We start from the raw sequence: 26,977 nt of genomic DNA on the forward strand, positions 1-26,977 counted from the left end.
TAGCAATCTTCTCCATGTTTTTAGTGTCAGCTTTCCCTTTAATTAACTTTAGCACATTGACTTCACTAGACATTAATTATACCCGTGGGGACTGGGGGTGCAGCTCAGAGCTGAAGTGCCTGCTGAGTATGTGGGACAGCCTGGGTCCCATCCCTAGCCCTGCAGATGAAAACGAACAGCTTATGTTTATCGAATGTATTTTAGAGGCAGACACATCTAAGCACTCAACCTGTGTTAACCATTCAACCGATCTCACTGATCTTGTCATGCTGGAGAAGGGTACTCTTGACACTCCTTGGATGAGAAGGCATAGACCCACAGAGGTTACAGAACTTGTTCCAGGTCATGTGCTCTAGCTCACTCACTTTCTCACTCCCTTCTCCTCTCCTCTACCCCCTGTACTAAGTGGGATTGGCTTTTTTTTTTTTTTCAAAATAAGAGTGCTGTCTCTTTTTCCTATTTCAAACAATAAATATTCTTTTATAAATTCAGAGCTGGACCTGGGGGCTAATCCTAGCTGCTCAGAAGGCTGAGGCAGAAGGATGGCAAATCTGTAGTCAACCTGAGCAACTCAGCAAGGCTGCCTCTCCAATAATTAAAAGAGGACTAGAGGTATAGCTCAGTGTTGAGCACTTGCATGGTATATACGTAGCTTCTGTTCAATCTCGGTACCATGGGGGAATTCATGGTATATACGTAGCCTCTGTTCAATCCCGGTACCATGGGGGGAAATTCAGGTGGATTCCTTTTGTAAATAATTTTGGTTTACTGAGAAAGGGTCTCAAAAGTTTCCCAAGGTGATCTCAAGGTCATAGTCCTCCTGCCTCTGGGTTCCAACTGCTGACACTGCAGTCATATGCCACTGTGACCCACTCTAAATAACTGTTTATTCAAATAAAATGTATGAAGAAAAAGGTGAAAACCACTCATGCCACTAGTAGAGGTTGATCAACATGTTACGCTCCCAGGCATTTTCACAAATCAATATAAACATGCATAATATGTGTATCCTTTTCTTTTCTTTTAGTTTTTCTTTTTTTATTTAAGTTTAGAGGGTTTTTTAAAGATTTGTTTATGTATTACGTATACAGTATTCTGTCTGTATGTATGCCTGCAGGCCAGAAGAGGGCACCAGATCTCATACCAGATCTCATTACAGACGGTTGTGAGTCACCATGTGGTTGCTGGGAATTGAACTCAGGACCTTTGGAAGAGCAGCCAGTGCTCTTAACCACTGAGCCATCTCTCCAGCCCCCTTTTGTTGTTTTTTTTCAAGGGAGGGTTTCTCTGTGTAGCTCTATCTGTCCTGGAACTTGCTCTGTAGACCAGGCTGGCCTTAAACTCAGCAATCCACTTGCCTCTGCCTCTTGAGTGCTGGGGTAAAGGCATACATATATTCTTAAAGGGAGTGACTTTCACAAAAACACTGTGAATTTTATTAACAAAACCTGCATCTCTCATGTGGCAAGAACATCAACCTGATACTATTTAACAAGCTGCTGTTGTATTCCTGAAATGGACCTGGTCCTTGGATGGATCTGATATGTCAGTCTAAGAGTGGAACCCGGGGAGCTACACAGGCCCCCGTGGCCAGGCTGTCACTGTGGAGCCACAGAACTTAGCTGCAGCCTCCCATTTTCATTTACCCTCCATACATAAATTATATTTTTGTACCTATATGATTTTCATAGTTAATGCTTGCTCCAGAAGCCTTCTCCAAACTCAGCGTCTGACTACAAATTCTAGGTCCACTCCGTCATTATCTTAATACACTACGCCCTTGACCTTTGTTTTCTATTCTTGGGGGCCTCAGCTCCGCCCACTCACCCTGCTGGCTACCCCATTGGTGTTATGCCCTGTGACTGGGACTTTCTTCCTGTGCCTCGCCTAGCAGGAGCTGTTAGCTCTGTAGTGCTGTAGCCGGCCCTCCTGAGTTCCTTCTATTTTTGTCTTGCCTCTGCCTAGGCTTCTTTACCTCTCACTCCACAGGGCAAGACCAACATCTAGCCAGTTCTGGAATCCCTGGAGGGCATGCAAGAGTCAGACCCATGGCCTGGTGGGATTGCTGTTGGCATGGCTCTGTCCATGGGGGTTTTCCTCTGCATCTGCTGAGGAAGCATGCCATTGCCTGAGATACTACTGTTGGTCAGACTTCTCCCATGTATGTGGTGTCGGAAGTGAACAGCTGATTATGGCTTCACAGTCCCTATTCTTTGAACCTCAGTGTCATCTTGGTGACGTCTGTACAAAATCTTCGTCATGGCCGTTGACAGGGGTTGGCCCATTAAATTCCCTCCCAGTGGGATTTGGTGATTTTTTTTTTTAATTTTGTAAATTTAATATGTATGTGAGAGGAGAGAAAGAGGGAGCTGCGAAGAGATACAGAGCTTGCATGTGTCACAGAGTGAAGGTCAGAAGACCACTGTCAAGTGTTGGGTCATTACTTCCACTGTGTGTTCAGGGGTAGAACTCAGTGATCAGGCTTGCACAGCAAATGCTTTTACCCACTGAGCCACATGGCCGTTATTTGTTGGATTTGAGAGCACACAGATGTTGAGCTGGAAGTAAGGATAAATACCATTCTACACACAGGATGTGCAAAAACCTTGAGCCAGCAGAGACAAGGGGGAAGCCACCAGGGACACACAGGGCATCTCTGAGTAGAAGAGCTGGAGGAAAACTTAGATGCCTAATGGGACAGTCTCACCTCTAGACCATGCAGCAGGTGGGACCCTACCAGCCACCAGTGAAGAGGAAAGAGAATGGAGTTTTATGGGCATGGGTTGAGATGCTGAGTATACTGTTGGTGCCCTGTGGTGTCCATCTGCATGCTTAGCCATTTCCCAGTGTCCTAGGAAAGAGGCGAGTCACAGAAGCAGCCAAGGCTTATATTTCTCTTGGTGAGTAAGCCAGAGAAATGAGTCAGACAGGGTAGACCAAGGTGGGCCAGGAGTCTAGATGGACAGGAAGCAGAGGTTTAAACAGTCGTTAGGAAAATAGGGTTCAAATGGGATAGAAGGATGTAGCTGAGGGTGGGGACAGCATGGTGGATAAAATAAGTTGGTGGTTGTGGGAGCTCACACCTTCCTGAGTGTCCTGTTCCCACCTAGGGCCACCTGAGCAGGATGCAGGAGCCGTCTTCACATTTGATGGGGTGGCTCTGAAACAATGGTGTGACACTTGTACCATTGCTCTTTCTGTGTAGGAGGCTTTGACTACTTGGAATCTTTCGTTCTGTTCACAGGGTCTTCAAGGCTTTTATCGTGGAGATGTTGAACACTGGTATTAGGGTATGCCAGATTTGTAGGATGAATTTGGAATAGTGTTCTTTCCCCTTGTGTTTATAGAACAATTTGAGGAACAATGGTGTTAGCTCTTCCAATGATTGGTGGAGTTTGGCAGTAAACCCAGCTGGTCCTGGGCACTGTTGTTAGACTCTTTATCATTGTCATTTATAGATAGATCTGTTTAAGTTATTTCTGTCTTCTTGATTCAATTCTGGTCATTTGTATGTGTCTAGGATTTATCTATTTCTTCTAAATTTTCCAGTCTTTTGGAACGTAAGTTTCCAGTGTATTCTGTAGTAACCTCTAGATTTCACTGGACTCTGTAATCATCTCACTTTTTTTCATCTCTAATGTTATTAATGTGAATCTTTTTTCTCCTTATTTTGGTTCGATTGGCTAGGGAATTTTTTAGCTTGGATGACCTAAGAGAAAAATGGAGCACTGAAGTAGTTATTATTGTGTCAGGACCTACCTGACCTTTTGATGTTTATTTTTATGAAACATGAACTCCAACATTTAGTGCTTGTATATTTATAACTATTACATTTTCTTGATGAATTGTTGGGTTGGGCACTAATACATGATATGCATGTATGAAAAAACAGCTCTAGGGGCTGGGGATTTAGCTCAGTGGTAGAGTGCTTGCCTAGCAAGTGCAAGGCCCTGGGTTCGGTCCTCAGCTGGGGGGTAGGGGACGGTGGTGGTACACGCCTTTCATCCTAGCACTCAGGAGGAAGAGGAAGGCATATCTCTCTGAGTTAGAGGCCAGCCTGGTCTACAGAGCAAGTTCAAGGACAGGCACCAAAACTACACAGAGAAATCCTGTCTTGAAAAAACAAAAACAAAACAAAACAAAAACAAAAAACAAAACAAAACAAAAACCCAGCTCTAAATAAAAAGCTTGACACTTAGGCAAAACACAAAATAACCACATATTATGGAAAGAAATTTAAAGACTATCACAGCTTTCCATGCAAGCCTGAGGGCCTGAGTTTGATACCCAGTACCCATATAAAAGGCTGAGCATGGCACACATCTGTAATCCCAGCACAGAAGGACAGAGACAAGAGGATCCCTGGAACTTGCCAGCTAGCCAGTGTAACCAAATCCCTGATTTCCATGTTTGGAGAGCCTGTCTCAAAAATTAGGATAAAGAGCAACTACAAAGACATTCATCATCGACCTCAGGCCTCCATGCATGTGCACATGCACACCACAAACACACATACACACTCACTTGCTCACATGGCATATCACAGCCCATGGATACCTATTTAAACGCTTCTGAGGATCCAAAAAAAGTAGCCATTGGACAAATTGTAACTATATGTGAGATTTTAATAATGCTTTTATTTAGAAGTTTAATATCAAAAGCCAGGATGTCTTTTGGGTTTTTTTGTTTTGTTGTGTTTTGTTTTGTTTGAACTCTCCAATGGGCTGGGTCAACTGTTACAGTTGAGGGATAGAACAGGAAATGGCCTTTGATACATGTTTTTCCCCTCTTCCACTTTTTTTTTTTTTCAAACTAGTACTATGTTTGAGTCCTGAACCTTGTCAAGAAAATGCTGTTTAATTTGTTAACTGCTTGTTGCTGAGTAAAAATGCCATTGGTTTACTCTTTAGATCCTGGGAAGTCAGACTTTACTTCCAAATGGAGTCTGTCCAGCCAGGTGTGATGGCACATGTGTTTAATCTCAGAGGCAGGCAGATCCATGTGAGTGCGAGGCCAGCCTGGTCTACAGATCGAGTTCCAGAACAGCCAAGTCTCTACACAATGAAACCCTGTCTTGAAAAACCAAAACAAAAGATTCTGGTTTTTATTTTTTTGGTTTTGTTTGTTTGTTTGTTTTCTGTTGACTCAGCTCTTGGGTGATGATGAATTAGCCTGAGGGTCATGTGCTAATGCTAGTTTTATACTCACTCTTTTGTTGTGTGTGGTTCTGAAAGAATGTCACTAATTCTTCTCTCCTTGTCTTCCTATTGCTTTAGCGCATAAAATCAGGCAGAGACAGCGGTGGAGGTTCTCGCAGCAAACGAGAGGGGAGCTCTGGCAGTGGTGAGTGTCTTCTGTGCTCTAGAACACTGGATTCGACAGGCTTCTAGAAACACTGAAGTCATCCAGAAAGGTCCTCTATATGTTTTATGTTCTTCGTCTGTTGATTTATGTACACAGTGATAACTCCCTTATTTTATCCTGGCAAGCGGTTGTTCTGCTAGGTATGTGAGTGTTTGTAAATGTTACCATATTTAGGTTCTTAAATTGCATGCCTGTTTCTGCCCACTGGCTAATCAAGTTCAAGTTGGGGAATAGCATAGATGGGCATATGCTATTGCCTGTGAATGAGGTTTTACTGTTAAGATTTCAGAATTCCCATTTAAAGAACTTAGCATGAGTAGTAGTGTGGTCTTGGGGATGCTGACAGCCCAGGTCTTTAGTCTGACCTTGGTGACAGCACCAGTCTAACAAGGAAATGTGGGTCAGTGTCTTGATCTTGACAGCATACTTCTGCTTGTGAGTCAGCCATAAATACTGGACATGCTTTTGAAGTTCTTGACATGCTTTCAATTCCTTGATCTTGGCTCCTTGTGGCATCATTTGTTAATAAAGCATTATAGTACATTTTCTATTCTCTTTCCTCAGCTCCTGTCAGGTGACGGCAGTGACTGTAGAAATGTGATCGTTTTAAAGCAGCTGATTTTTAAAATGCTAAATTAGGATTAAGAGTTGGCTTTTCCTACATTCTTTCATTCCCACACTCAGCACTGTCCCCCACACAGCCTTGCTCTGGCTAACGAACCAACAGTGTTGTCTTACAGTGTTCTAATCCAGGAGAACAGCAGTGAGAAGAGGAGAATAGGAGGTGGCCCCTGCAGGCCAGGCTGTTGACATCTAGTTAGAAAGTCACTGGCTTCAATGCCACTGCCGGGGCTGCTTGGGGAGTAAAGCACATGGGTCTTCTGACTTTCCTGTGGATCGGAAACTGCAGTTGAGACAGATTCTACCATGAATTTGGAGCTCTATTTTGATAACTGTGTTTAGGCAGTTGTTGTTATTGGCAGCATGTGTTCTTAGCCAGACCTCTACCTCCTGGCCTGTTTCTCCTTAGGCCACAGGAGTCATGACACAGTTTGAGAAGTGCTGAGGAGCAGTGCAGAGCCTGAGTGTCAGGAGCATCAAAGGCGTGTGGTCCTTCCTGTCAGCATCCCATGAGCCTGATGGACACCACTGTCTTCTTACTGTCCCTGTCCCCCAGACACCTCCCCAACTCCTACTTCATAGAATCCCTGTCCCCCAGACACCTCCCCAACTCCTACTTCATAGAATCCCTGTCCCTCAGACACCTCCCCAACTCCTACTTCATAGAATCCCTATCCCCCAGACACCTCCCCAACTCCTACTTCATAGAATCCCTATCCCCCAGACACCTCCCCAACTCCTACTTCATAGAATCCCTATCCCCCAGACACCTCCCCAACTCCTACTTCATAGAATCCGCCTGACCTTCAGTGAGACTGACCTGAGTCTTGAGTCTGAGAGATCACCACTCCTTCATTAGCTGGGGGCAACTATGAAGCCCATATGCCCCTGTCCAGTTCTGAGCTGAGCAGGTTGTGAACCCAGAAGTTAGTGTGGAGTATTAACCACGTCTCCTGAAAGCTGTGTGTAACACTTCATAGTCAAGCATGGTGTTCTTAATCCAGTGTCACATATGAATAGCCCCACTAAAGAGAATAAAGAGAAAAATATGGCCTCTAACCATGTTTTATATCCAGGAAGTTCACATATGGCCACCTGGAGACCTGGTTTTCACAGCTTGTGGACTTTTGGACTGGAGGTGAGAGATTGAGGATCTCTATCAGAAGATGGTATTAGCCAAGTATTGGGTGACAAGCACTGTACACCCACTAAAAGATATTCCTGAGCCAGGCCAGATGGTGCCCACCTATGACCTCAGCCCTGGGAAGATGAGCTGGAGTTCCAGGCCAGTGTGGGCTACAAACCAAGACCCTATCTATCATCCCCACCTTCCCCACAACAAAAGAAACTTAGAAGGTTCCCTAGACCAAACTGATAGTGCTTGATCATAGCAATGGGGAGATGTGGCCCAGGCTCTTTTAAAATTGAGCATCCCTTTCATAGGTAACCTTTGGGAAAGTAGTCATTGTGCATTAAAACTCTAGGACCAAACTGGGTGAGATGGTTCCCACCTGTAAGCCCAGAACTTGGGAGGCCGACACAGGCGGATTGCCACCACAGATCTGAAGTTGGCTTGTGCTAACTGGTGGGTCCCAGGTTGGCCTGGGCTGCAGAAGGAGACCCTGTCTCCAAAAAACTGAACTAGAAAGGAAGGGGGCGGGACGAGAGAGGAAGAGAGAAAGGAACGGAAAGAAAATATTCCAGTAGCTCTGAGGACAGCACCCCTGAAAACCTTGAGTTTTCAGAATAAAGACTAGCCTGTTCCTAAGGCTAACCAGCTGCTCGTTCATTTGGAAGCCTGTGAAATCCCTCTGGAAGCCTGAGCCTCCTGGGTTTCCACTCTGAAAGCCTGCCTTGGAGACCCCAGGTCTGTGAAGGCTGCTGCAGTGAATGGGAGAGCTGGGAGGTAGCCTGGAAAGTCTACAGGAAGACTAGTCTACAGGAAGACTGCCCAGCCCCCTAGTGGACCCTCCAAACTGCCCTTAACTCCTGCCCAGTCAGGGCTGAGTGAGAGAAAGTGCCTGTGTGTCAGGGAAGCTGCCCCAGCCCTGCCTCCCCACTGCTCCAAGCCAGTTTTAATCAGTTTTGCTTTTGCCCATCCAGTCCACTTCAGGCCAAAACAAATACTGCTAACACACAAGTGAGCTTTATGCTCACAAAAAGCTGTTCCAAGGAGAAACTTGGCCCTGGTGGCACTTTCCAAGCAGGGCCTCATGTCGCTTGGTTTGCTTGGCACCAGTCTAAAGGGCTACCCAGGACCTTCCCCGGTGCTGCGGCTTCTCCTGGTACTGGCCTTTTTGTCCCTTCTTTGCTGGCACCTCAAGCACGTCATTCCCGACATCCTCCCTGCGTCCTGCTGTCGGATGTGAGCACCTCTGTCAGCACCCACCCCACAGTCAGAATAAACAGGCTGTGGCCGCCTTCTTCTGTCTTGACTTGGGAGCCCCTGCCCGGCCCCCGGACACCCTCAAGCCCTCTGTGGCAGCACCCTCGTCCCCAGATGCCCTACCTTCCCATCCCCATCATCCCTGTTTAGGGGTTCCTGGAGGCAAAGAGCCCCTCCTCCACACCTCCATGGCGAGCCGTGATTCCTGGCAGTCTTTGCAGCATGGCAGTGCTCAGCTTCCGTACACCCGTGGATCAGATGGGAAAGAAAGGCTTTCGGTAGGAACCCGCACAAAGCCTGCCTTAAGCAAGTACAATATGTTTAAAAACAAATGCAGGAGGGCTGGGGAGTTAGGTCAGTGGTAGAGCGCTTGCCTAGCAAGTGCAAGGCCCTGGGTTCAATCCTCAGCTCCACATACAAAAAAAAAAAAAAAAAAAAAAAAAAAATGCAGGAGCCAATCCTGGTATACACGCCTTTAGTCCCGGCACTCAGGAGGCAGAGGCAGGCAGGTCTCTGTGAGTTTGAGGCCAGCCTGGGCTACAGAGTGAGTTCTGGGATAGTCAGGGCTGTGTAGTGAGACCCTGTCTCAAAACACAGCAGAGAAAGATGCAGGGACCCCAGCTGGCTTTGTCTTGTCTAGGAGGAGAATACAAGGAACTTGGATGTGTCAGGGTCACTGACTGTACAGCGTAGCTGTCTGCAGGGTTTACCTCTGAGAGCTCTGGCTTGTGCTTATGGATCAGACTAGACCATCCCTCCTTCCCCACACTAGCTGCAGACTCCGAGTCATCTAGAAGGCTTGTCAGACTGCTGAAGCTACTCCCAGGGTCTCACTACCGAGTCTGAGGAGCTCCCAGCCCCGCTGCCCCTGCTGTGGCACCCCAGCCCGTGCTGGAAGAACCACGCTCTACTCTGAGTTAATGCCAAAACTGAGTGTGACACAGTTACAGGAAAGGCCATTCCTGTGTTACCACAGTCAGTTCCCAGTGTGTGCCAGTCTGCTCATCCGCCTCAGGTCTCAGCCTGTCACTGTCACTACAAGGTGTCACCCTGAGGTGCTCCCTCCCATGGTGTAGGAATTATGTGCACAGCCGTGGAGCTAGCCTCCACCCTGCCTGGGACACATTTATCCTCCAGTCTATACCAACTGCTGGAGGGGTTTTTGAGACACACTTGCTGTGGTGGCCCAGGTTTACCCTGAGACTCTCAGCCACACTCCTGCTTCAGCTCCCCAGGCATGAGGCCACAAGCATGCCCAGAGTTTTCGGAACTTTATTTTTTACAGAATTAACTAAAGTTAAGTGAACATAAATATTTGTAACTACTTGAGGTAAAAATGCATTACAAGCAGAGGTTGGGGACAAGGTTTAGCAGCTATTGATAGACATGCAAAAATAACTAAATCAAGAATGTCAGCATCAAAATCAGAAGCACATATTCTACAGTTTCAGAGTAGCCCCGGTGTTTGTTCTCACCTAGTGTGCTGGCTCCACTGAAGAGCAGGGAACCATCTGCACATGCCTGCTTCTCATGTGTGCCTGTCACACATGCGAAGTCACAAGGATGCTTCCTGGTAAAGCATTCACTGCCCTACCATGGCTTTGTGGATTCGTCTGAGTGCTTTGTTATTAAGGTTTTGTTTTAAATTTCTCTTTTTCATTTGCTCTATTGTGTTTTCATGTGATTTTTGACAATGTCTTGGTTGTGAACTCCTCCAGTGAAAACATATCTGTTTTATGTTCCAAGTGATTTTATAATGAAAAGGAAACACTATGGCTCAGTGAACAGAAATTCACCTTTCAGTCGACTTCCTGAAGGACATTTCAGTTCTGTAAAAGTCCAAATTTGATTTGGAGATTATAGTCCCAAAGCAGGCAGTTTTTTGTTGTCTTTGTTTTTGTTTAGAAAACACTTTTCCATGGTTTTTCTGGGTTTTGGGGCATTGCAAGCCGAGAGTGAAAAAGCCCCACTCCTGAGCCTCCAGGAGAGACTCCCAGGCTGTGTCCTGGAGTGGGTCACTATAGTCCTGCCAAGGAGGTACCATACCTGAGTCACCGGGAGGGAGGGAGTGGGCCACTCCTGTGCAGAAGCAAGCCCTGAAGGCCAGGCTGGGGACTGTCATGTCTCTGAGTATTGTTCCTGCCAATTGCACCCAAACAGCCCTGCACTCCAAGGATCAAGTTGATGGTTTTGCTGGATACCCGAGTTTCTGACCACTTTGCAGCAATATGCCTTCTTGGGGATAAGCATTAGAGGATGGAGAGACACACCATGCCAAAATCCCTCAGTGTTAGAACCCAGAACTTTGCCCATGTTAGTACCCACTGTTACTCTGCTCCTCGGGGTGTTCCATTTAGTTTAGTAATCTGTAAACCAAATCTGCATGGATAATCTAGGATTACAGACCACATGTCAGTGATATGATTCCATTCTGTCATTGAATTATGAAAGCATCTATACATATTATATAAATGAATGGGCATCAGACTAAATTATTGGACATAAAGATTTGAAGACCATGATATTCAAGGTCTCCTTTGCCTTTCCTTGGCTTGCTGTATGTACAAAAAGACTCAGGTCTGTAGTATGCTAGACCCTGTACAGACTAAACTGTCCATGATGGTAGAGAAGGTGGTACTGTCCTTGTGGTCTAAGTGCCAGTTTGCAATGATCGAGCAAATTTATTTCCTGGGCTGTGAGATTCTGTGTCCATGCCCTTCTCCTAAAACTTCGTTAGCTAGTTACACCTTGGCTCCCTCCAGAAACAGCTTCTTAACAGCTGTGTGGTTTTGTGGTCCACTTCTGGTTTTCAGGAGAGCGTATGCCTTTCCTGCGGCCCTTAGTTTGTGCTGAGTTGAAGATCACTGTGGTTAGTCCCCGAGCTCACTCAGTGTCTATGAACTCCTTGTCAAACCAGGCTCTTTGGCCTAGCTCCCTGTCAGTAACGTGAGAGGAGACTAGGACCCTGCATGGAGTTGGAGGAGGAAGTTGGAAGAGTGAGCTCACAGAGAGAGAGAGCTTTTAAAGTAATGTCTGATGTGGGCATCCCCGGGTAAGGGCATCCACTGGGTAGTGGGCATCCACTGGGTAAGGGCATCCACTGGGTAAGGGCATCCACTGGGTAGTGGGCATCCCAGGGTAAGGGCCAGAGGTGCCCGGACCTCACTCAGCAGAACTGGAGATGCTTCTGTCCACCCTAGTACTACATCCGTATTCTTTTCTGTTGTTTCTTTACTGTGTGTGCTTATGTATGACGGAAGGGCACACCTGGGTCGTAAAGTGTGTGTGGATAATTTGGACAGGATAATTTGGTAGAATTGCTTCTCTCCTTATACTTTCCAAGGGTTCTGGGACTCGAACTCGGGCCTGTGTTTTTACTTACTGAGCCACTGTGCTGACTCCGAATCCATGTTCTAATGCTCCTTTGTTTCCTGCCACTGAGGGAACACATCCAAGTACATGAAAGTTCTTGTAAAGAAATGCATTTCTGGTTTACTAAAGAGATTAACAGAAATGCTAGACTTGGAGAGCTGAATATTCCAGTAATGCCATGAATGCCCACGTTTGTGAAATCCACTTTGGAATGTCAGAAGCAAATTACTCACTCACAGAGGGACGTCTTGGTTAGACGTTAGAGGTACATCTTGATTAGACGTTAGAGGGATGTCGTCTTGGTTAGACGTTCTCCACTGCTGTGATAGAGCCCCAGACAAAAGCAGCTGGTGCTCACGTTTGGTTCAGGCTGTGGCCCTTCCTCTCAGGGAGAGTGACAGCAGCAGGGGCCTGAGGCAGCTGCTTACATTGTACCATTGTCCTCTGGAATCAAGCATGCTTGTCTGCCTGCTTCCTCTACAGTCTGGGATCCCCTGTGGTAGTATGGGTCTTCCTTGTCCCTTAATGCATTCTCAGAGGCTAACCTTAATCTAGACAGCTTCTCACAGGGATACCCAGAGACTTGCGTTCCAGGTGTCCAGTTAACAGTTCACTGTTACAGCTGGTGAGGTAGCTCAGAGAGTAAAAGCACTTGCCGTGAAAGTCAGGTCACCTGACTTCAATCCCCAGGACCCAGGTAAAGGCAGGAGAGAACCGACTCCACAGTTGTCTGTGACCTCCACACACATGCCGCAACAGGTGTGCCCACATACACACTACTATTGTTTTAATTTACAGACATAAATATATACACACACATTTATCTATAAGTAGACATACACATCTGTATGTGTATTCATTTTTATCATCACATTTATTTATTTGAGGGGTAGCATACATGCATGGACATGCCTGCTTGTAGAGGTCAGTTCTTGCCTTCCACCACATAGGTCCCAGGGATCAAACTCGAGTTGTTGGGCTTAGTGGCAAGCATCTCTACCTGCTTAGCCATCTTCCCAGCCTCACATGTGAGTTTTATGTTTATCTATTGTGTGCATATGCATACACACAAACTCTTTTTGGTTTTTCAAGACAAGGTTTCTCTGTGTAGCCTTGGCTGTCTTGGAACTTGGTCTGTAGACCAGGCTGGCCTCAAACAGAGATCCCCCTGCCTCTTTCTCCCAAATGCTAGGATTAAAGGCATACACCACCACAGCCCAGCAACACACAAACTTCTTTTATCAGTTATTCCCTTGTTTTCCTTCTCATCTTCCTAGCTTCATTTTTCTTTCTGTTTTGAAATAAGTCTTGCTGAGTCAGGTGTGGTAGTACATGCCTTTAGTCCCAGAACTTGGGAGGCAGAGGCAGGCAGATTCAAGGCCATCCTAATCTATAGAGCAAGTTCTAGGACTACACAGAGAAACCCTGTCTCAAAAAAGAGAGAGACAGAGAAGGAAGAAGGAAGGGAGGAGGGAGGAAGGGAGGAGAGAGAGAAGGAGGGAGGAGAGAAAGAAAAGATCTTGCTATGTAATCCAAGCTGTCCTTCAGTGTTCAATCCTGCCTCAGCCTCCAAAGTGCTGGGGTTTCTGGTGTGTACCACCATGCCCCGGTGCACCTCTCTACCAACAAGTAAGTCATATCCAGTTCCTAACATAGTAGGTGCTCAGTAAATGCCACTGTCCTTCTGCCTTTCCCTCCCGATCCACTTTACATGTCAGCTATTTAAGCATTTAAAATTCAAAATATGATTTAAAAATATATTAAATCCCCAGGCGGTGGTGCACGCCTTTAATCCCAGCACTCGGGAGGATCTCTGTGAGTTCGAGGCCAGCCTTGTCTACAGAGTGAGTTCTAGGACAGGCTCCAAAGCTACACAGAGAAACCCTGTCTCAAAAAAAAAAAAAAAAAGACAAATTATTAAATCAGTGTTTCTTTGCTTGTGTCTTTATTGAATCCCTACATAGGCTCTGTCTCCTCTCATGAGGAATCAAGTGACTGTGGCTGGCAGGGTCAGCTTTTCCAAAGTCTCCCTGTATCAGCTGATTGTGTGCAGTGTGTTTAGATCAACAGCTGAGAGTGGGTGGGAACCACAGCCATCTCTGTGTAAAGATGAGTATCCGTTTGCTTCAGCATTTCTAGATACCAGTAGTTCCTCACACTGCCAGACTGTGTCTTCTCAGTTACTTTCATATCGGTATCATCTTGGGGGTGGAAGAAAAACCAAAAATCATTTAAAATGCCTAATGAATTAGGAAACCAGAGTTATAGCTTACAAAGTCAAATCCTTGAATAGCAGATTTGGAAGGATCGTAGCCACTGTGTTGCTGGCATATTCTGATAAATGGTAGGCTTTTTTGTTATTTTTGAAAAGCTTTGTTTCAGGAGGTACTTTCTTTCAAAATCAGGAAGCTGATGGGTGACATTTGAAGGGTTTCTTAGCTTCAGAAAAGGGAAGGTTGAAGAATTACTGGGTATGGATTGATCAGTTGGTCCTTGATAACTGAAGGGCCAGTAGAGCCCTGGAGAGAGCAGTTTCAGGCCAGTCAGAGGCAGTGATAACATCTAGTGATCTAAGGAGTCAGTGGGTTGTAGGGAGAGAAGATACACTGTCCTGGTGTGTATGGGAGTAACCTGTGCAGCCTCACTAGACACGAAAGACAGGCCGGCTAATTCAGAAAATCAGCACTGTCTTAAAAAGGGCCTCCAGCTGCAGTGAGATGGGCAGGGCCTTTGTTTTCCTTGACTTCGTTTCTCTTGAGTGGGTTTATTTTTGTTTGCTTTCTTAAGACAGTGTCTCTCTGTGTACCATGCCCTACCTATCATGGAACTTGCTATGTGGCCCAAATTAGGTCCAAACTTCCAGCCATCCTCCAGCCCCTGCCTCACCAGCGCTGGGGTTGTAGGTCCACGACACTGTGCCCATCAAGACGTGAAGTCTTTATGAACTGAAGGCCCTGCTGTCTAAAGTGCTCCACCTTGCTGCGGATGGCTGGGAATGTTCACCAAGACCTTTAAAGGTCTGTGCCTTTGGGGCTGGAGAAATGGCTCAGGGGTTAAGAGCACTGGCTGCTCTTGCAGAGGACCCGGGTTCAATTCCCAGTTCCAGGGGATCCAGTGCTCTCTTCTGGTCTCTCTGTAGTTAACAGGCATACAGGTGGTTCACAGATACACACACAGGCAAAACACCCACATGCATAAAATAATAAATCAAATGTCCATGTCCTTAATAGAACTTATTTTTAAAAGTTAATCAGGGATGTTGGTGGCGCATGCCTATAATTCCAGCACTCGGGAGGCAGAGGCAGGCGGATCTTTGTGAGTTCGAGACCAGCCTGGTCTACAAAGCGAGTTCCAGGAAAGGCGCAAAGCTACACAGGGAAACCCTGTCTTGAAAAACCAAAAAAAAAAAAAAAAAAAGCTAATCAGGGCCAGGCAGTGGTGGCCCATGCCTTTAATCCCAGCACTTGAGAGGCACAGGTTGGTGGCTCTCTGTGAGTTCAAGGGCAGCCTGGTCTACAAAGTAAGTTCCAGGACAGCCAGAGCTGTTACACAGAGAAACCCTATCTTAGAAAAAAAAATTGTGATTTCTACCCCTTGCCACCAATCTGTCTTCAAGTCAGTGACAAATGGTTTCTTTTTCCTGTTTCTTTATCTTCCCTACCACCATGGGCGAAATACTGCTGCTATAAAAGTAGGAGTAGACTTCCAGTTCTTACTAAATTTGGGGGTCTCATTTCTTAAAAGATAACCAGGGCTGGAGAGATAATAGCTCAGCTCGTAAAGTACCTACCATGCAAACACAAGAGGTTTGATCTCTAGAACCTACATAAAGAGTGGTGTGTATGGCACCTGCTTGTGATCTCAGTCCTGGGGAGGCAGAGACAGAAGGCTCTCTCCCTGCAGCTTTGCCAGTGGGCTAGCCTGTGCTAATCAGTGACTACCAGGCCAGTAAGAGACTGTTTCTAAAAAAACAAGATCCAAGGTACATGATGAAGAATGATATCTGAGGTCGTCCTCTGGCCTCATGCAAATGTGCACGTCCCCATGCATATCTACACACACATGTATGCACACACACACACACACACACACACACACACACACACATGTATGCGCACACACACACACACACACACACACACACACACACACAGAGCACAATATTTGTGGTAGAAAACACTAAAGATAAATGAGGTGTGAACTAGATATAGCCCCAAATGTAATTCTTCTCTGCTTTAGCCTGTGGCAGTTCCTGTAGGCCCCTGCTACCTACCCTGGACAGGATCAGAGCAGGCTTCCTAGCTCTATTTAAGAGAGAGGATTTTGCCTTTAGGAGCCCTAAGACTTGGATGTCTTAATATCATAATTTCCAGGGGTGCAGCCAGAGTACAGTAGTAATGTTCACTTTAGAAAGTGCCCAGAAATCAATAAAATGGGAAAAATGCAAGGAATGTTATTGGTTGTTTAAAGTGTTTTATGGATGTGGTTTTATGGAAATCTCAGATAAAAGCCACCTTCAGGCTATCAGGTGCCCAGTGAAAGTGCTGTGTCCTCTCCTCTTGTATGGAGTGCGTCAGTCATTAGTGCTCACAACAATCCAAGCCATCACTGGTACTGAAGAAGGATGTCAGGAGCTGTTCTTGTTTTCATTACTCCTAAAGGTAATATGTACTCAGTTTGGGCAAATCATTGCATTTGAATCTGATTTTAAAACCTCAACCTTGCTGGGAAACAGCCTTTAATCCCAGCATTTAAGAGGCAGTGGCAGGAAGATCTCTATGAGTTCAGTCCCGCCTGGTGTACAGAGTGGGTTTCAGGACAGCCATGGTGACACAGAGAAACCCTGTCTCAAAAGCAACAACAAAACAACCCTTAATCTTATTCTAACCATTTATAAAATTAACAAAAATAAATCGCATACATTGCATGTTCTCTTTACCAATTTTTTTCCTGCCTTGAGTTTATCAGCCACTATAAATAATTTTCATTCCGTGTTGTCAGTGGGCAGGAACTGGGCCAGGTGTTCCAGGTTCTTGGCCTCTTACTTAAGAATGAAATTAAAGCCCATGTAGATTGCAGAATAGCAAGGAACCTTATCAAAGCCAAGAACTAGAACACTGGAGATGAACACTGTCCAGACTAAGAGCAGGTCACCCAATTGAGGGTACTCAGGGCTGGCTCCAGTGATTGCTTTGGGACTTCCTTTTCCAGAGTTTAACTGTAGAGGGAGTTCGGTTAGTATGGGTGCAATTTAGATGGTGTGGATTTACATCAGCCCTTGTTCACTGTGCATGTCCCTTCCCATAATGCATCTGATTTTAATCATAGGTATGCCCAAATATTGTATGCCCAAATTATGCACAGGCATAAGATGAAAGTAGAGAATTTTCTTTAAAAGTTCACTTGAGGACATAGTTTGCCTACTTGCACATGGACTCAAAACCAGTCTAGGGCGGATTGGCCCATTGCCTGTAGTTCCCAGATGGTACTCTAGGATGTGTTCACTTGAAACCAATAGTATCAAATAGTTGCTCAGGAGAGTAATTTATTATTCTTGTTTAACGCAAGTCTATATACAGCTCTATGAAGGTTAGAGTCCTAGGTTGCTAACAGGTTGCTAGGTACATTGTTCAGAGATGGGTATATGCATAGCCCAAGTTATTCTCTATGATTCTCTGCCTTATTAGGAAGCATACTCCTTTTAAATAAGCAAAGACTGCCTTTGTTGGGAAGTGAATTCATTTTTTATTTGAAGAAAACATGTGGTGGAAGTCTATATAGTTAGGCCCCTTAACCTTACTTGGTTTAGTGAGTAGACCTTATATTGAAAAGATCACTTTGTCATGGGTGCTGGAGAAATGCCTCAGGGGTTAAAAACACTTGTTCTTGCAGAGGACCCAGGTTCAATTCCCAGCTCCTACATGGTGGTTCACAACCATCTGTAACTCCAGTTTCAGGAGATTGGATGCCTTCTACTGACCTTCACTGTTGCTAGAGTTTTCCTGGTCCTGCCTGGCCCACAGTCAGGACAAATATCTCTTACCACCAGTCCCGCAGCCGCTCAGACCCAACCAAATAAACACACAGAGACTTATATTACTTATAAACTATATGGCTATGGCAGGCTTCTTGCTATCTGTTCTTACATCTTAAATTAACCCATTTCTATAAATCTATACCTTGCCAACGTGACTTGTGGCTTACTGGTGTCTTACATCCTGTTTCTCATTGTGGCGCTGGCAACATCTCCTGACTCAGCCTTCTTCTACCCAACCTTCTCTCTGCTTTTCCCACCTACACTATCCTTCCTGCCTGGCTACTGGCCAATCAGCGTTTTATTTATCAATCAATAATAGCAACACATATTCACAGCATACAGGACATCCCACAGCACTTCACAGACATCAGGCATTCATGAAGTGCACATACATACACACAGGCAAAACATTCATGTGCCTGAAATTAAATAATCTAAGAAATGGTTTTAAGGATCACCTTGTCACAAGGGGGGGAAAGAGTGCATGTGTAAAAACAATAACACTAAAATGTTACAATTGGTCATCAGGACAGGATGGAGTCAGTACAAGAACTGCTGTGAGCATTCCCGAGACAGTAGCCTGTTCCAGAGTTGGAGCTGGGTTGAGTTCGGAGAAAGACTGTGTGTGTTTAGTTTGTCCAAATGCTCAGCTGCTGCTACTGGACAGCCACGTTTTGTAGCATTCACCAGATTACTGAGCTGGAACTGCAGAAGCTGGAGATATGTCTATAAAGAAGGTCCACATGCCATGCTGTATCCCTTCTCTCAGCCAGACCGCTATTACTGTGTATTGCATGAGTCCAGGTGGCCTTCAGGAAGCCTGGGTTTCAGGGTTACTGTCATGGGTACACTATGAAAGAAACATAGATGGACGGATGCACTTGTGTCTTTCCACAGCGTCAGAATTGAATGGCAAGTTCACATCAGTTACGCTGGCTGCAATTTTCCAGGTAGCTCTGAATTCCCTCGATAGCTGGCTGAGGCAAACCTAAGTTCTTTTATCTCTGACTTAACCTACTAACATTAACTCTCAGGTCACAGTTGCATGTCACAACAGTCATGTCTACATGTATGTATATGTAGGTTACAGGGTGACTACAAAAGAGTTAAGGAGGTTACAACAGAGTTCAAAGAGGCTTTCCTAGAGACAGAGGCAGGAGGCTGACAGAGATGCAAAGAGTCTGTGGGGAGAGGCAGGGGCAGATAAAGAACCCTGTTGGAGAATCTTCCCGAAAACTCTTCCTCTGCAGAAACAAGACGCAAGGTTAGGTCAACTGCAGAAGTGAACACGCAGGACCGTGGAGGCCATGGAAGCAGGGTGCAGGACTGACAGGCAAACAATGGGACAGATGTCTGAGGTTCTCTGCCTGTTGGTCCCATACACAAGCCAAGTAGTCAGATGACAGGTTGGTGGAGGATCTGGTGTCAGGAGTGAGGTGAGAGTGTTACACCCATCTTCCATCCAGAGGCTCTGCCTCTCCAGCCATGGCCACAGAAAGGAAGGCCTGCTTCCTGAACTTACTATATAATTTCCCTCAGAAATACTAGTTGCTGGTTTTTGATATAGTGAAATGAGGATGTAATTACAAGTGATTTAATTTTATTATTTGTGTGTATGCATGTATGTACACCTCTCTGTGTACACATATGCAGAGACCAGAGCTCAAGTTTAGGCATTGTCTTCAGAAGCTATCCATCTTGTATTTTTGAGACATGATCTTTCATTGGCCTGGAGTCTGCCAACTAGGCGAGGCTGGCTGCCCTTGAGCTCCAGAGATCCTTCTGGCCCTACCTCCCTACTGCTGAGATTACAGGCGTGGTCCTACTAACTCTTGACTTTTTTCTTTTCTTTTCTTTCTTTTTCCTTCATTTATTTTTTTTATTTTAGAGACAGGGTCTCTCTGTATAGCCCTGGCTGTCCTAGAACTTGCTCTGTAGACCAGGCTAGCCTCGAACTCAGAGATCCGCCTGCCTCTGTCTCCCCACTGCTGAAACGAAAGACATGTGAGACCACACCATGGCGTTTTAAATGTGGATTCTAGGGAATGGAGTCAGTCCTTGTGACTACATGGCAAGCACTTTTGTTGTATTTTAAAAAGCGCAGGAAGAAGTCACACCATACAACAAGCCCGTGTGGAAGGTTTATTGAGGGAGGAGAGAGGAGAGGGCAGAGACAGGTCCCTTGGGATGAGATCAGGAAGGGAAGAGAAAGAGCCAGGCAGGGCCCACCTTTTGTAAGGGAACAAATGCACACAGCAGGTGCTCTTAATGGCTGCAGCTGAGGATGTATCCTGTCAGGACCCTAAGGGCAGGCCAGTACAGATGCCTAAATGCTAACAACTCTATCAACTGAGACTCCATCTCCTCCACTTTCATTATTTAAGCACAAAATCAACCCAGACTCATTCATGCTTATAATCTATTTGTGCCCCTTGGTATTCATAGCATACCCCTCAGACTGTAGTATAAGCCAAGCATGGTGATCTGCCCTAGCCCAAGCTACTCAGGAGCCTGAAGCGCAGGGGGTTAATTTGACTCCACAGAAGTGTGAGATCACTCTAAGCAATACAGTGAGACCTATGTCATTTTGCTTTTCAATTTTTCCTTTTTGTTTGCTTATTTACTTATTTGCTTACTTTGTTTGTTTGTTTGTTTGTTTGAGACAGTGTCTCACTGTGTAACTCCTGGACCTCATACAGATCTACCGGCTTTGCCTGTGGAGTGCAGGCAGTGATGGTGGGTACCACCACACCAGCCACATTTGCAAATGGACAAATCAAGTTTATCAAAGGATGTCAAGGGTTTAGTTGCTTGGTTAGTAATTTTTTTGTTTTTGAGACAAGGTCTCATGTGTCCAAGCTGACCTTGAACTCATTATGGAGCTGAGTATGATCTTCAACTCCTAGCTGGAAGTTCAGGCATGTATCACTACACCCAGCTGAGGATTCATTTCCTTAAAGGTTTCTTCTTTTCACAGGATTTGACTCTTCTATGATTAGGAATTACCTTTGATCCCAGTACTCTCTCCCAGAGGCAGGAAGACCTCTGTGAGTTCAAGGACAGCCTTGATGAAAAATGAGTTTAGGCCAGTCAGGGTCATACTATGCATGAGTCCCTGTCTCAAAACAAAAACAAAATAAAACTGCCTAAAGCAAGCTGAATATAGTGGAGCGCATGCCTTTAACCCCAGCACTCAAGAGGCAGAGGCAGGCAATCCGAGTTTGAAGCCAGCCTGGTCTATAGAGCATTCCAGGGCTACACAGAGAAATCCTGTCTTGGGGGAAAAAAGAAAGGAAAGAAGGAAGAAGGGAGGAAGGAAAGAGAGAGGGAGAAGAAAAAAGAAAAAATACAGATATTTCCTACCACTGTTAGTATTAAGACTCTCTGAAAATCTGCCCCCAGCCCCCAGACAGTGTTTCTCTGTGTATCACTCTATAGACCAGGCTGGCCTCAAATTTAGCCATCCTCCTGCCTCTGCCTCTGGAGTTCTGGGATTAAAGGTATGCACCACCACTACCTGATGTCTCTGAAAATCTTGACATAGTGTTTTCACCAAAATAGGTGCTATCTTTTGGCAGCCACAATTCTTTATAAGTTTTGCCTGGTGATGAGCTAAAATCTTTCTCACTACCCAGAGGAACCCACCCCTCTTCAGGTGTTTGAAGACTGTGCTTGTATGGCACAGGTCTTCTTGCCCAGCCTGGCTTCAGATGACAGCCTGCAGTGGTTCCCAGATGCTACCAAGCCTGTGTGGTGGCATGCACACACACAGTCCCAGCACTTGGGAGGTGAGGACAGGAAGATAAGAAACTGAAGGTAAACCTCTCAGCTACTGAGTGAGTTCAAGGGCAGCCTGAGCCCAAGATACATGAGACCCTGTCTCAAAAACAAAGTGAACAACAGCCTCGTGCTGCCCTTCAGGGCACCTCGCCAGCCTTGAAATGAGGCTGCTTTGCACTGTCAGTTTCTCCTTCCTTCAAATACTCTTTCTTCCCAGTGGTAATCTTCAGGGCAACCGGTCAGCTTCTTATGGCTTCTCTAAAACTGAAACCTAGGGGCAGCAAGGTGGCTCAGGGAGGGGAAGGCAATGCAATTAAACAGCATTGATCCACGGAATCAGCTTAGTGATCAAAGGAATTTATTTGGGGGTTAACTCACAAGACAGAAATAAGGGACTGTAGCAGGATCCTGGAAGGGTGAGGCAAGGTCCAAGCTGTTCTCTAGTGAATTCTGCCCTGGTCCGTCTCTGCATCCAAACTCCATGAGGTGGAGAGAACATATATGTGCATCCCAGGTCTTCAGGGTCCCTCTCAGCCATGCCCAAGGGGCAGGTACCTAGCAGCTACCTGCTGCCTCCCTAGGGGCAGTGCCTCAGGGAAGGGTATAAACAACCACCCACTACAGAAAGGCACTTGTCACCAAGCCTGATGACCTGAGTTCAATCCCCGAGGTCCAGTAGGAGAGAACCTCCTACAAGCTGTCTTCTGACCTCCCCATGTATGCCTGGCAAGTGCACACAGACACATACACAAATAAATACACGGAAAAATAAAACTGAAACCTGTAAGTGAGGCACATTTGCAGGTCGCAGATGCTCAAGTGGTATCTTATGTGTTCAGATTTCCAACAAGAGGTTTCTTTCAAACATGAATTCCATTCCCCAGAAGTCAGATTCTGATGAAACAGACTACGTATTTCTTGGCAAACACATATGATTTGAGATGTTCAATGTGATGTCATGGTTCCTCGGCTTACTAAACAAATGCATTTTTATTTTTGTTTTCAGACAGTGGCCACAACAATAGTGCCAGTAGTAAAAGTGAACGACTGAGTGCCAAGCTCAGAGCTTTGCCTGGGACAGATGAGCCTTATGAAAGTAGCGGTAACAAAGAAATAGGCAAGTGCTGGTCCCCGCCCAGCTCCCCCAGCACAGCTGGGCTACAGAAGAGCCCCAGGTGGCGGCAAGTGTGTCCTGGGGAACTGCTAAGAATTTGGCATGTGCAGACTGGCCACAGACTTGGAAGAGCCTTTCTGTTCACTCAGAGTCATTGGGTTTGGACTGAGGCTAGATTGCTTTCAAGTTTCTTATTTTTTCTATTGTTCTAATGGCATGATCTCTTTTGAAACCTAGATGCCTCCTATGTGGATCCCCTGGGCCCTCAAATAGAAAGACCAAAAACTGCAGCCAAAAAGAGAATCGACGAGGATGATTTTGCTGATGAAGAGTTAGGAGATGACTTGCTTCCAGAATAATACAAGCTTTAGTACTCTGTGTGTGTACACGTGTGTGTGTGTGTGTGTGTGTGTGTGTGTGTGTGTGTGTGTGTGTGTACTCCAGAAGACAGCCTTGGATGCTGTTCCCCAGGCACCATCCATCCACCATTTTTGTGACAGGGTCCCTATGTGGCCTGGAACATGCCATGTAGGCAGTGGCCAGCAACCTCCAGGGATCTGCCCGTCTCCACTTCCTCTTCCCTGGTGCTGAGATTATAGACACTTGCCACCACACCCAGTTTTCTTAAAGGGACTCTGGGGTCCAAACTCAGGTCCTCCAGCTTGTGTGGCAAGCACTTTCCCAACTGTACTTTCCCTGGCCAAGTCATTTACTAAAGGAAAGAAATTGCCTTATAAGATAATGCTCATTTTAACCCGGATCAGATGTCCAAATTTTAATTTTTTACACTGTTGAAACTTTAAATAGTGTATTCTGTTCTTTGAGGATGGATTTGTGCTGTCACTTTTATGGAATAAAAACCATGAAGCTACTACCTGAGGCCAATGACTTCTTTGCCTTTCTAGTAACACCAACCCACAGTGAGAAGTTGGTTTTTTTAGAACAACACAGTATCTGCCCACTCACAAGAAAGCTTGTATATAAAGTGACAAAATTTACCTTTACTACTATATATAAAGTACCAGTAGAGAGCTTAAAAATTACTAAGATATATGTGTGATCTTTATTCAAGCTGTTGCTTGGAGTCTTTGGAAAGTTTGTCTATTAAGACAGTTCTCTTTTGAAGGCAGCATAACAAAACAGAAATAGAGAAAACAGCAAACTGTAACCTTACTCTTTTTAATGGTTCCCACTGGTGTGTGCACAGTGAAGCAATGTCTCAAGACTGATTGGCCCACTCTTTGCTTAGAGCATGTGTCTGGGGCAGGATGGCTTGTGTTTTCCTTTAGACATGTCTGTGAGGGGCTAGACTGTCCAAATCACTGGCTGCTTCATCTTCCTTGTCCAGAGTGGTTGGTATTGAACTTATGGGCTCAAATGATCCTGCCTCAGCCTCTTGAGTAGCTAAGACTGTAAGCAAATGCCACCTCACCCAGAAACATTTTAAAATATGAGGATATTGTAGGGTGCCCAACCCCAACTAATACATCCCCAATGCAACCCCTACACCCAAGGTTCAGGGAAGGAGAGGGATGAGTGTAAGGGCCAGAGACCAGAATGTCTGCTGTGAGGGAGGATCTCCTATACAAGCTGGAGAAACATCACATGTGAGTTCTCAACAATCTCAACAATATAGCCACCTGAACAAGATTAGCACAGTGACATCACCAGCTGACATGCCATTGTGAACAGGGTTGATTCCACAGGGTCCCACCTCTAGATGAGAAGCTACAATGGTCAGTGCCTTCTGAGAGGGAGAATCAGTCTCCTTCAGGGATAAACCCTTCCTGCATAGGTTGTCCAGTCCCACGAGTGAGCCCTGGCTGGACATGTACATATAAACAAAATTAAATGGACTCTGTAGGTTATGTATACATGTGTACATTTATATGTTTAATATATACATACAGCAATAATAAAGAGATCATGAATTTGAGAGGGGGACATGGGATGAGGGAGGGGAAGAAGGAAGGTAATATAGATGTATGAAGTTCTCAAAATTTTAAATAAACATCTAATATATTTAATATAAACATATATATATATATATATATATATATATATATAAAATGAGGGTATAGATATGTTGAAACAGAAAGGGTAGGAAAGTTCAATACAACCAAAGGAATAAAGGAGAAGTCAACCTTTTATACAGAAAACCTCTTAACAATATTTGACTTTGGCAATAATTATACTATACATTATTATTATATCATCTTGTGACCTTGCTGGGTTAGACAAGGAAGGACTAAAGAGTGGACTGTCAATGAAGAAGACTGTGACCTGAAGACAGATGAAGTCTGAGAAGTGCAGAAAAGAACATACCCATCTACACCGGTGCTGGAATCAGACATTGGGATGTGGTCAGCCATTCCTGAGGAGAAGACCTTGGAAATGGCCACACAATTTGATAGCCTGAGATCAGAGCACGCGCGCGCACGCGCGGGGTGTTAAGGGGAGGTGGGGAGGTGGGGGGGGGGGGGGGGGGGGGGGTGTTAGAGTGGTCACTCAGGACCAGGTCTTCTTGTGCAGGCTGATGGTGCAGGATTGAGCAGCACAATGTAAGATCCAGGTGCTAGACTCACCCGGGAATGAAAGGAGCTCCCTGAGGGAGCAGCTGAGAAGAGAATGCTTTTGCATATGAACCTTACTCAGACTCCAAGGTCGGCATGGAAGTAGCCAATCACATCGGCTTTGGAAGTTACAGTGCCAAATAATGACTCTCCCCCAGCACTTAACAGTGTCCATCATTCTTGCTGAGGAGATCAAGGTTCAGTTCCCAGCACCCATATTAGGCTACTACAACCTACCTGTGACACCAGTTCCAGGAGACATGATGCTCTCTCTTCTAGCCTCTGTGGGTACCTCAAGGTTGGTCCATGCTGTCTTGGTGCTCTGCTGGATTTGGGACAGCTGAGGGAAGCAAGGGATGAAAGGGATAATACCAAACTAAGTCCACACACCTACACTAGTAGAGACATAGTACAGAATGCCAAACATGCAACATTACCTGAGAGACACAGTGAGATTAACTATAGTTTACACCCCTAAATCTAGACTTTATTTTTTTATTTTCATGGTTGTGAATATTTTGTCTGCATGTGTGTCTGTGCATCATCCTGTGTACACCAAGTATCCTCAGAGGTCAGAAGAGGGTGTCAATCCCACAGAACTGGAGTTGCAGATGGTTGTGAAGCCCCATTTGGGTAGGAACCAAACACAAGTCCTCTGCAAGAGCAGACAGTGCTCTTAACTGGATTAGTCTTTAAAATATTTTTGAAATTTCTGTGCGTGTGAAATGATGTGTATGAGGTGGCAGAGAACAGCTTTGTGGAGTGGGTTCTCTCCTTCCGCCTTTATTTAGGTTCTAGGGATAGAACTTGGCCCACCAGTGTTGTACGGTAAGCCCATTTACCCACTGAGCCATCTCCCCGGCCCAAGTTTGGACTAATTATTAACATGTGTCTCCTCACAAAACGCTGAGATCTGGGAAGAACTCTTGTTTCCATCTGCACCTGTTTGTAAGCTCTGTTCCACTATTTAATCACAAATGAATCTTTCGCTCAAATCAGTGTATGTTTTTGGTATCTGGGACCTTCCACAAACTGAAAACTATTAAAGGTGATCTGGAAGAGGTGAGAAGTTGTCCAGTGGCCAGACACTGAAAGCTACTTTGTTGACTGGCCCTGTGCCACTATGGGCATGAAAGGATACTGTAACAGAACGTGGTGAGTGGTTCCATGGAACTCTGGTAATGACAAGTTCACCCAGGAAATACTCCTACACTGTTTTTCAAACAGAAAATAAGCAGTATTGAGCGCTGTCTTTATTCCCATTTTACTAGAAAGGAGACAATGTTAACAATTTATGTGCTGTAGGAAAGTGTTTCATAAACCCAGATGTGTGTTTACTAAGAACTGGAAGTTGCTTAAGCTGTAAGGTTTGGAGGGACTTTCAGCAGTAAAGCAGTTACAAAGCATTTTAGTTCTAAAACATCGAAGGCAAGTGTTTTATTGCACAGCAAAACTGAAATGCAGTTTAACTACTGGTTAAAACCCAAAGCTGCAAGCCATTTTAAGGAATCAAAAATTATTATTTTGCACACTTTCAAAAAGCTTCCGGCTTGTCTCAACCATTTGTTTTTATTTTCAAAGCGTAAGTGCTCAAAAGGAATCGTATTCATTAGCTGGACGCCTGGCAAGCAAGACATATTTGTAGAATGAACAAGTAAATGCGCACGCTCTCTCGAGATCTTGAGACACAATATAGTCCTTCATTGAGCTGATTTCCCTTAATTAATTCA

At 45.2% G+C, this 26,977-nt stretch overlaps 1 protein-coding gene across 1 annotated transcript in view; it reads left to right on the forward strand.

The window, feature by feature from the left end:
• Positions 1–23,289, forward strand: part of Ift88 (intraflagellar transport 88) — a 109,082-nt gene extending 85,793 nt beyond the window's left edge. Inside the window, exons 23-25 of the mRNA XM_036198509.1 lie at positions 5,277–5,343; positions 22,567–22,677; positions 22,912–23,289. Of these exons, the coding sequence (XP_036054402.1) occupies positions 5,277–5,343; positions 22,567–22,677; positions 22,912–23,033 (300 nt within the window). The 3' untranslated portion in view covers positions 23,034–23,289. The remainder of the gene's footprint in view (positions 1–5,276; positions 5,344–22,566; positions 22,678–22,911) is intronic.
• The last annotated feature ends 3,688 nt before the right edge of the window (positions 23,290–26,977 follow it).

Source organism: Onychomys torridus, chromosome 9, assembly GCF_903995425.1.
Source record: "Onychomys torridus chromosome 9, mOncTor1.1, whole genome shotgun sequence".
Lineage (NCBI taxonomy): Eukaryota > Metazoa > Chordata > Mammalia > Rodentia > Cricetidae > Onychomys > Onychomys torridus.